This window comes from Gossypium hirsutum, chromosome D10, assembly GCF_007990345.1.
Source record: "Gossypium hirsutum isolate 1008001.06 chromosome D10, Gossypium_hirsutum_v2.1, whole genome shotgun sequence".
Classification (NCBI taxonomy): domain Eukaryota; kingdom Viridiplantae; phylum Streptophyta; class Magnoliopsida; order Malvales; family Malvaceae; genus Gossypium; species Gossypium hirsutum.
In genome coordinates, this window is record NC_053446.1 from 10,273,820 (window position 1) to 10,285,752 (window position 11,933).

The 11,933-nt window shown below is 30.1% G+C and overlaps 1 protein-coding gene and 1 pseudogene across 1 annotated transcript; one reads left to right on the forward strand and one right to left on the reverse strand.

The window, feature by feature from the left end:
* Positions 1-229: 229 nt before the first annotated feature.
* On the reverse strand, positions 230-11,566 carry LOC107915310 (glutathione S-transferase zeta class-like; annotated as a pseudogene).
* LOC107915311 (uncharacterized) lies at positions 11,565-11,933 on the forward strand. Its single transcript, XM_016844479.1, has 2 exons — positions 11,565-11,696; positions 11,754-11,933. Exons 1-2 carry the CDS (start codon positions 11,565-11,567, stop codon positions 11,931-11,933), a joined length of 312 nt encoding a protein of 103 aa, XP_016699968.1.

Genomic DNA, 11,933 nt, shown 5'->3' on the forward strand with positions numbered 1-11,933 from the left:
AATATTATTTCTGCAAACAAAGACGTTAATATGGAGATCGAGAAAACCACCAAATTCGGATATATATATATAGCATGTCTTTAACTTCTAGTTCTGGACTGTATAATCCTTATTATCATTGATAATATTCGGAAGGAACAACAAAGAGCCCTTGTTCAAGATTTCCAGCCACCAAACAAATGGACCATTCAACAGTAGATATGTCCCATCCACCATCATAATGAGTGCCTTATGTTGAACGAGCATCCGGCTGATTCTCAGGCATACCATTTTGGAATTCTGGTAGCTCACTATATGCCTCATTTAATCCAGATAAAAGTGGGAATTTTGCCTACAAAATAATAGAAAAAAGAGAAGTCACGTTAGCAAGAAAATCTATTGGAGCTGAAGCATAAAAGAGATATCGACTTCAAAAGTTCAAACCATGGAAAACTTTTATCAATAATGGAATTCTAGCATAAAATGCCAAAGATTTTAAATGTGAAGCAATATTTCTCCCTCTTAACTCACAAAAAATTTTGAAACCTAAGAGCAAATAGAAAAGCCAGAGATGCATACATTTTGTGTGTGAGGAGAAGAATGGAAACTTCAAATGAGTTAAAAGTGAACAAATATCAATTAGATGGAGAAAATAGTAGTTAATTGAATAAACAAATTACCAGGTCAACATCGAATAGATTAATCCCAATATGAAGCTGTGGTGCTAGAAACAAATCTACCTGCAAATAAAGTAGAGGGATCATGGGTTGGGCTACCCAGCCCGGCCCGATGGTCCGCCCGAAAAATAGAAGGGCTCGGGTAAAAATATATGCCCGAAATATAGGTTTAGACAAAAAACGAGGCCCGTTTAGAAACGGGCCAGGCCTCAGGTAAACTTTTTTTGGCCCGGGCACGGCCCGAATTATATATTAAATATTTTTTTTATTTTTAATCAAATATATATATTTTATTTTTAATCAAATATATCTTTTATATATATTAAATATATATAATATGGGCCGGGCCAGGCTCAGGCTTAGAAATTTTCTTTTGGGCCAGGCTTGGACAAATTTTTAATCCCATATTTCGAGCCGGGCCGGGCCCGGGCCTAGAAAACGGGCTTAAAATTTTGTCTGGGCCCGACCTAGCCCGGCCCATGATCACCTCTAAAATAAAGTCAACTAGCCATATTTATGTATATATTCAAAACATTTCTAAATAAATAGTTCTACATATTTCTTATTCTATGGTACATTACCGAAATGCAAAGGCGTATATAGTTCAGAGGTTGAATAGAAATTAGATGTGAAAAATAGAATGTCGATAATGACAATATATCGAAAAGAAAAGAAAAATAAAAATAAAGAACACACAAATTTTTACATGGAAACCCTTTCGGAAAAAAACCATGGGCAAATGAGAAGATAATTTACTATGTCGAATTCGAATAATTCAAAAGGAGTATAGACCACGTCTATTTATAGGTTACAAAGACCTATTCTAATCAACAGCTAATAGATGTAATACAGATTTTACTTGTATTAAACTGAGAAATACCTTATTCAAAACAATATCAAACTGAGAAAGTATACTTCTATTCAGATTTTACTTGTACAGCCCATACCGTACCACGGGGGCCGCACCCTGATTGCAACCCCCAGTCCAGTATCTTGCTTAATGGGGATCTATGATGGGCTGTGGCCTTCACCCTCACAAATCCCCCTATTTTGCCACTATTTTTTTTTCTAAAATTAATTTGGATCATATATTAAACACTAGATGATGCCTTACTTACATTTTCCTAATCACATATTGTTGCATGAAAGTATAACAATTTTTGCCAGATCTTCAACTGCAAACTTTGTAAGCAAAGAGACTTTTTTAGTGCTCATATCCTCAACCCCCCCCCCTTTCCTAACACTTGGTTGTATCAACCTAACAAAATAATCAAACCACATTCATTCAAAGTGATGCCAAAAACCCTTTGATCTACAATATGCAACAAAGATACAAGCCTTCCAAAACTTTGAACACATGAACATTTGTGCATTAATTTTTAAGATTTTAGCCCAATTTTATAGGCACAATTAAGTCTAAAATTAAGTGATCCAATTTAAAGAGATTAAATATTATGCTTTAGTAGGAGTTAAACCTTATCCGTTCATTCAGTTGTTTGATAGACATACCGATTAAATGTTTATCATTATAAATTGATCTTCAATTGACTTATTAGAGTTGCACAAAAGAAAATACAAAAAATTTAGACTCCATTATTTAGGGTTTGTGTAATTAAGGGAAAAAGTTAAGAGAAAGAAATCAAATTATCATGGTATTCTTCATTAAATCCAATGACTAATACCAATTTCACACCAAGCAAATCTTATATTTTGTTAAAATAATATTATTCTAAAGGTCCTATAATTATTATTTATGAGATTAAGTTTTTGGTTCGCATAATATCAAAATCATAAAGTTTTGCATGTGGTATCAGATCTAGGTTGAAGACTAAATGATTTTTCATTGATTGATATGGTTTTATTGTACTTTTTTATTGTTTTAAATGAACTCCTAATCTTCATGTACAACGATTATAGGTTAGAATCTCTAATTTTGATCTATATTGATGTTTTTAGTTTTAAGTATTTATGTTAATGTTTTTTTTAAGATTTTACGAATATAAGTTAAATATGTATTATAATATTTTGCATTTTTGTACTATAAATTCACGGACCATGAGCATGGGTAAATATAGCTTTAAAAGGGTTAATGTGTGAATTGATATTATATAGTATTACGTATCCTTGATTTAAGGTCGAGTGTTTTATGAATAAAATTCTCCCTTAATTCTTTGAAGTTGGGACATTGAAAGTATAAAATTTTTGTTTTTTATTGAGAGAGAGAATGAGAATGTGCCTTTTGCTTTGATAATTTGATGGATGAGATTTTCAATAAGAGATTATGGATAAATTTCCATCATGCTGCCATGCTTCTGAAGGAGTAAATGATACTTGGATTTTATTGCTTTAGTATGCAATTGCTATTTATTTATAGCACTAATTACATTTAGTTTAATAGTTTTTAAATTTGATTTTAAACTTTACTATAAAATTAAGATAGGTTGAATTATGAGGTTTTAAGTATTTTTACACAAATAAGTATTAAAGCTCTTGTCTTCTAAAACTGAAATTGTTTAATTTGATTCTCTGTAATGTATATAATTTATTAGTCATCAAAGTGGCTAAATTAGGAAGTTTTCTAGATGTCAATTAAATTATGCATGTCTAATTGTCAATATCCATGAAATTAATGAAATGCTTATAATGGAAAAATGAATAATTAACTTTTACTATTAGAACTTCAGAATTTACCCAAAAATGAATAATTTATTCTAGAAATAGTGAAAACTATAGTGACAAATTAATTTATTTGTTAGATATATACTCTTTGTGTCTAAAGACAATGTATATATTTGATGTTATTTATTTGTCTATTAAAGTTACTAGCATTCATTTATGATAGTATATTATAGCATTTACCCAAAGGAGAATTAAGATATACTTTAAATTGTCTGCTTATGTGATTCATAAAGTAAATTTAATGTTTTGAATTATGTATAGTTTTGCATTTACCTATTATTTTGTAGTCATATCGCTCCATTCACATGCATTATTTATTGTCTTATTTAATAGGTCAAACTTCTTTAAATGAAGTGAACAAGTTAAATTCCATTCAAATGTTTTGAATCTTGACTTAGTACTATTAGAAGATAAATTTGCTGCTATTACTAACATAAACAATAAGGAAGAGAAGTTGTACGATAAACAATGTGAAAGATCTAACAAATTGAGCTTCTTCTTTTTTTCTTTTCTTTCTTTTTTTAATGACTATTTCAAACAACATTCAGGCCAAAATTAGACAAAGTAAAAGTGCTAAAGAATATTTTATATATGTGGAAAATGTTTTCGTTCTGCGAACAAGTCACTCATTGGTATTTCAATAGAACAACTCATGACCATGAAGTTTGATAGGTCGACATATCATTAAGATAACTAATATTACAGCAACGCTAAAGACCTTGGGCTGATGGTTGATGACTATTTTTTAGTGCAGTTTAATTGAACTTACTACTTCCGAATTATGATCCATTTCAAATTAACTATAACAATATTAAAAATAGGTGGGATGCTAATGAATTTTTAGTAAGCTCGTTCAAGAGGAGGTAGGATTAAATATTCAAGGAAGTTATTCCATCAATCTTGTAGTGAATGACCTAACAAAGGACTTAAGGCAAAAGCCAACAAACTTAAGCAAAAGAAAAACACACCTACTAATGTCTTTAATGGTGAGAAAAAGGAACGAATGGCAGATAAATGTCACTTTTGTAAGAAAATAGGACACTATAAAAAAAAATTGCCCCTTCTTCTCCCCCCCAAAAAAAGCAAAGCTTAGTTTAAAAAGAAATGTAATTTTTATGCTTTCGTATGTTTCAAATCAAACTTAATTGAATTTCCTAATAATACTTGGTGGTTTGATTTTAGTGCTACTACTCATGTATCCAACATGATGCAAGGATTCATTATGATTCAAACCTCTAACTCAAATGAGAATTTTCTATATATGAATAACCATATGAAGGCTTTGATTGAAGGCATAGGGACTTATCATTTGGTCTTGGATACTAGCTATCACTTAAACTTATTTTAGACTTTTATGTAACTTCAGCTTCTAAGAACCTTATTTATTTTTCAGACCTTGATGTTTCTAGGTTTAATGTTAAGTTCGGACATGGTTGTTCCACTTTATTTAAGAATAGTATGTTATTGCTTCTAAAAACCTTATTGATGGTTTATATAAATCAAAACTTGATAATTTTTGTACAAATCCTTATTTGCTAATTATAACAATGTTGGAATTAAACATAATATGCGAAATGAAAATTCTTCTTACTTGTGGCATAAACATTCAAGTCAAGTATCCAAAGAAAGATTAGAAAGATTAGTCCAAATGAGATTCTACTAAATCAAGATTTTATTGATCTTAGTGTATATGTGGATTGTATAAGGGAAACCAAACCAAACATATTAAAAAAAGTTGTCATAAGAAGTACCCAACTTCTTGACATAATGCACAAATTATATGTCGACCTTTTGATGTTTTACCTTTTAATTCAAAAAATATTTTATCACTTTTATTTATGATTTTTCATGATATTATTACATCTATTTACTTAATGAAAAATCTCAAGTAGTAGATGCCTTTCAAGTATACATTAATGAGGTTTGAAGGCAATTAGATAGAAAACTGAAAATAGTAAGATGAAGTAGATGTGATGAATATTATGGGAAATATACTAAATTGGGACAAAATGCAAGTGCATTTGCAAGATTCTATAAGAATGATGAAGTTAGTGAAAGTGCTTCAAAATAAGTTGTGGATATACAAGAAATTAAAGTAGATTTCTATACCTATAAGTTTTCCTTTATCCGTCACAATCATAAATGTTGTTTCAGTAATTTATTAGCTTCCTAATAATGATGAACAACATTTAAATGATGAAACACCCATAAAAGAAACTAACTCAAAAAGGTTTGATGAAATAAAGTACAAATGAATCAAAGAAAATTTATTATTCATGATGATTATGTGGTTTATTTTCAAGATTCATATTTTGGTATTGGAATCAGTAAAGTTCTAGTTTCGTTTTCACAAATGATAAATCGTAATGAGTCTGGCAATAAAAAGACTTTCTCAATGATAGTTAAGAATCTTTAAGAATTATTATGACATTGGTGGCTTATTATGATTTAGACTTGCACCAAAGGGATGTGAAATTGTAAATGGAGATCTTTAGGAAAAAATTTCATGTAGACCAACTTGAAGATTTCTCAATTGAAGAAAATTGTCATATGGTGTGTATGTTGGTATTGTATCCTAAATGTAGTATATTCGTTTGTATACTTGTATTTTTTTCGAACAAATTGGTTTAATAAAATTATCCATGAATTACATTAATATCCTTTTTATATTATCCTCAATGGTTTTCGCACGTTTTTGCATTCAAAGAAAAATGGAAGTAAATATTAGCTCACTAGTTATCTAATGTTTAACTACTATAAAACGGTATTACGTGGTTGGATAATAATATGGAAAGAAAACTTATATTATAGATGAACCTAAACATGTCCTTAGTCTAATCGAAAATGAGCAAACTGATTGAAAGACTAATATGTCATCTATCAAGTCTAATTGGAGAGATGCTTTGTCTTTAGCATCGGAGCGAACGACTCCCAAAAGATACAGACATAAATGTGATTGACTGGACTAACAATACATCAGACAGAACCTAAGTAGTGACATTCATAGTGTGACATACCGTAATCCTAAATGGATGGTGGATATGTAGGTATGACTCGTATACTTTGATGTACGTAAAAGCCTAAGTTCAAAAAGATATGGAATCGAAAGTTGGAATGTTGGGTATACAACTTCTATAGTCTATAGCATTATTCACAATAGTGGAATTCATAACCCAAGAAATCAGTAAATGATATCCTCTCATTGACATTACATGATAGATGAAAAGTAAACGTGGTGACGGGTCATTTGTCCTTATGATGAATGGTTTTATTACTATTCGATAGTAATTGATTTTTCATAAAGAAATATATAATAGTTACTATGAGATGAAATAGGATCATATTTGAAAAATAGATTTATCTCAAAGATATTAAAGATATCCTATGAGGGTAACACACTTATGGCAAGGTCATTGGACAAGCACTAATCAAATAGTTTGCGTAATGGTATGTAATGAAGAAGAGCTCAGTCACAATATTATAATGGAATGACTTTGTAACTAAATTAGTTTATAATTAATAGGTGAAAAGTTAAACTTAATTATAAATCATTTGATCCCTAATTGCATATGTTCAATCGTTCCCTCTACTAGCTCATTGAAAATAAAATCAAATGAACACGAATGGATAGAAATGATAAAATTAGAGAAATTAGTTACATTTGGAAATGAATGTGGTTTCTCACTTGGTAGGAAATGAATGTGGTTTCTCACTTGGTAGGAAATGACCTAAGAATTAATTTAAGTTTTTCGAATTATTATTTAAGTAAATAACTGAAGTTCAAAAATGAAATTAAATTAATTAGTCATTGTGAACCCATTGAATATAAAAATTAAATATATTTTCTCACAGATTCTTTTACGGTAAAGTTGTCATGACTTTAAAGGAATTAGAATTTGGTTGAGAAAATTATCTAATTATCTAACTAATTAATTTAAATTAATTTAATGAATAATATTTATTTTGCAATAGGAAAATATGCCTTGGGTTTGAATAAATTATAAAGTGTTAGATTAAAAATTCAAGAAGCACATGTAATTGGACCCACTAGGGTTAGCTGCCCCTCTCTCCTAGTAGAACTAGGGGACTTGTGTTTCTACTAGATAAGTATTATTTTATTCTACTAATCTAACCAGTATCCTTATGTGTCTCTCTATAAATAGGTGACATTGATAGATCTATTCACACATAAGTTTTCAATATTGTTATTCTGTTAAAAAATAGTCAGAATTTATTTCTAAGTATAAATTCTATTTTCTAGGGATAACAATTCTACCTATTTCTATAGAAAGAGAGAAATTCACTTTCCTATTGAAAGTAAGAAAGTTATTTTTGGTTATATGTTTGATTCGTGATTGTTCGAAACCTCACTTGAAACAATTCATGGTACGAGAATGGCGGAGAAGGTCGTTAGGTTAAGTCGAAAATGACAAGGATCCGTCTCGCACAAAGTACAAGTACTTTTCGAGAAAAGTTTATTGCTATAAATATTACAAAATAGCTTGGTTTTTAAATTTTTATTTTCCCGTTGTGATAGATAATCATTTTCAAATTAATTTTTTTCCAACAATGTAAACTTAATACATCAATTTATGGACTTAAACAAGTTTCAAGATAGTGATACATCGAGTTTAATGATGCCATTAAGTCTTTTGTTTTTCATGAAAGCATCATTGGCAAGTGTATATATCAAAAGATCAATGGGAGTAAGTTTATATACTTAATTCTATACGTTGACAATATTTTGCTTGCTGCAAATTATTTAGGTTTATTGCATGATACAAAAGTTTTTCTCTTAAACATACAAATGTGAAGGAAATAAAACGTACCATGATATATCACATTGATTGTTAGGATTATTTCATACAAACATATCTAAAAGTTATAGAGAAATTTAATATGCATAATTGATTAGGAGGAATTGTTCCTATACAAAAGGGGGATAAATTTAGTCTAATGCAATGTTCAAAGAATGATATAGAATAAAAAAATGAATCAATTCCTTATACTTATTTCATGAGCAGTTTGAACAAATAATTACATGCTCATTTATAATATATCTAAGTAGTTGAAAGTAAATTTGAATTTACATTTTTTTAGTGGATGCCTTAGTAAAAATTACACTTTTGGCTATTTTTTTATTTTTTTATTAAAAGAGTAATATCATAGGAAAGTGCTAAATAATATGTTATTGCATCATTTATGATGGAAGCAGAATTTGCGGCATGTTTTGACGCTACAATTCATGAATTATGGTTGTAGAACTTATTTTAGGACTTGGGTAGTCGACTTGACACCATTACCAAGTCGCTAAAAATTTATTGTAATAATTTCACAGTAGTATTTTCTCCAATAACAACAAATATTTCAAAAGTGCAAAACATACTAAATTAAAATATCTTGTCGTTAAGAAGGAAGTTCAGAAGTAAAGAGTGTCTATAAAACACATTTGAACCTATCTCATGATTGTAGATATGTAAACTGAAGTCTTACAAAAACAATGTAAAGAACATCTACATAGAATATCTCTGGATTTTATTAATGAATTATATTTTATGATAATGAGACACTTTGAACGTAGTTATTGTGTTTCTTATATAACATTGACCTATTTTATGCTTAATGTAATTGTGTGCAGATAAATTTTGAAATTATTTGAAATAGGAAAATCTTTATAAGATATTATTATGGTCATGATTTGATATGTATATTACTTAAAGACCTATTATATATTGAATTATAATGGCATAGCATATGGAAGGGGTATGTGATTTAAACTATATACAAACTTCATAACTCACAGTTGCAATTCACTATAATGTGATAATAATGGTCAATGTTATATATTTATTCTGCGCGTTCAATATTTATTCTATTAATTTTATTTTTTTTACATTGAGGCAGGTGGGAGAATGCAATATTTTAGTCCAAATTTATTGACTCAATTAAGGGTGGGTTTGGATGGGCGATTGGGTGCGGTGCGGTACGTTTAACTTACTTTTTGTCACATGCTACAATATCGTTACAGTATCTAATCTCACCGCCACTGTTGTTTTTACACTAACCGCAGGTAAACGCACCACCCATCCAAACTCACCCTAAGTCTAAAATAAAATAGCCCATTTTAAAATGTTTAAGCATTATACTTTAACAGAAGTTAAATCTTGTTCGATCATTCGCTTAGTTGATTAATGTATTAGATTAAAGGTTAAATCATTATAAATTGATCTATCTCTATCTACCTATTAGGGTTACATAAACAAATAAAAAAAACAAATACAGAAAAACTATAGACTGCATCACTTAGGATTTGTGTAATCAAGAGAAAAAGTCAAGAAGAAATCAGTTTATCGTGGTGTTCTTCTCTGTCAAATTCAATGGTCGAATCCAATTCCTTATCAGGTAAATCTTTATATTTTGTAAAATTATATTATTCTAAAAACCCTAAAATTATTATTTATGCAATATTAAGTGTTTTGTATGCATAATATCAAAATTATAAAATTTTACAGATTTACCATGTAAACTGAGCATGAAATTGTATATATAAACAAGAGAAGATGAAACAAACCAATAAACCTTTATCTCCAGTTGCATATCTTCTAGCATGATCTTTTAATAGCTTCTTAAGTGCTGAAACAAAGAAACATTAATCAAATCAAATGCTAAATCCACTAGAGGAAATAATAATACTTATGGCATTTAATCTTAGGAGGATGCCTTACTAATCACTTACCTTCAAAGCCTTTCTCAATATGAACTTTTGTCCAAGGAATTTTCTCATCTGGACTTACTTTTTCCTCAATGTACTCCTAGAAAGGGGAAAGTGGCAACTCAAATGCAATTCCTATATATTTTAATAATACCAAAAAAGAAGATATGCCTGCTTTCATAAATGAAATGAACGCATAAGAGAGATGAACCAGTACAACTTGATTCTGAAGAGGCTGAATGCTAAAGCAAACAATATTTGCAGCCTATAGAATGATGTGAGTACTCATTAGTGTAGAGAAAATTAGTTAAACATAGTTATTTAATCATACAAAGCTAAGTAGGACAAGGAAGAAAAAGGGTAAAGAAAAAGTGAATCAAAGAAGGAAAGTAGAGACCTGGAAATTGAGTGCCTTCTTTACAAGATCAGATGGCAATAAAGGGTGTTGAGGGTATTTCTCCTCTAGATACTGCCGGATCAAAATTATGATTTATCCAAAGCAAACCATTCAAGCCAAGTAATGAAAAGAATAGGGTAGTGGAATAGGAAAATGACCATGAAAATTGCAATAGTCTGAAATGATAATGTCACCATCCACCAGCACCAGCACATACCCAATAGGATTTAGCTTTTGGAATTCTACCCATTTTCCAAGTTTCCACAATGTTTTAATTACAATAATTAATGAATTAGTGCAACCAGAAAAAAAGAAAAAATAGTTCTGACCAGGATTGAATTTCTCCCCCTTAAGTAAGTTAACAAGTATGTATTGGTATTCCAGACCTGCAAAATGAAAAGAAAGCAGAAACTAAAAGTTGCAAGTAATAGACTAAAATGGAGAAAAGAACCCATAGGAAAGCTACCTTGACATTAAGGGCAATAATGATACGGCAACAACAGGAGCTCCTGTTAATAAAATCTGATTGTTAATAAAATCGGATTGTTTTTCGTATTTCTACGCAAATAGTTGACGCACATCAAAGTTTTAGTGGTTGAAAATTATGGATTTATTTTGTTTAGATTTTTTCTCTAGTTGTTAGCGCCTTTTTTAGTTTTTTTGTTATGTAAAAGCCTATATAAATCGGCTCTATGAATCAATGTACTCATCATATTAGTTTTCCCTTACCTTATTATCTTTATCTTATTGTTATCTCTTTCAGTAAGTTAACAGTGGTATCAGAGCTAAGTTAAAAGAAGAGTATTTTTGGTGAGAGGAAAAAGTTCCTACGACTTCTGAAAATTTTGTGTAACCAGCTACTCCACGTTTTGATGGTCACTATGACCATTGGAGCATGTTGATGGAGAACTTCTTACGGTCTAATGAATATTGGCATGTCATTGAGCACGGTGTAACAGCACTAACAGATGGAGAAAGGCTTACAGAAGCACAATAAAAGGACCTGGAACGGCTGAAGCTGAAAGATTTGAAAGCAAAGAATTACTTATTTCAAGCTATTGATTGTTCGATCCTGGAAACCATTCTTTTCAAAGAAACTTCTAAAGATATTTGAGACTCCATGAAGACAAAATATCAAGGTTCTTCCAGAGTGAAGCGTGCACAGCTTCAAGCCCTACGGAGGGACTTTGAGGTTCTTCAGATGAAGGATGGTGAGTCTATTACAGACTATTGTGCACGAACCATGGGGATCGTAAATAATATGTAATTTCATTGTGAGAAGATAAATGACACAACCATTTTTGAGAAGATACTGCGGTCTTTATCACCAAAGTATGATTATGATGTCTGCTCGATTGAAGAATCCAAGGATATTGATGCACTCACTCTTGATGAACTTCAAAGCTCCTTGTTGATCCATGAGCAGAAAATGAACAGAACTTCTACCTCAATAGAACAGGCTTTGAAAGCTTCAACTCATTACTCTTGA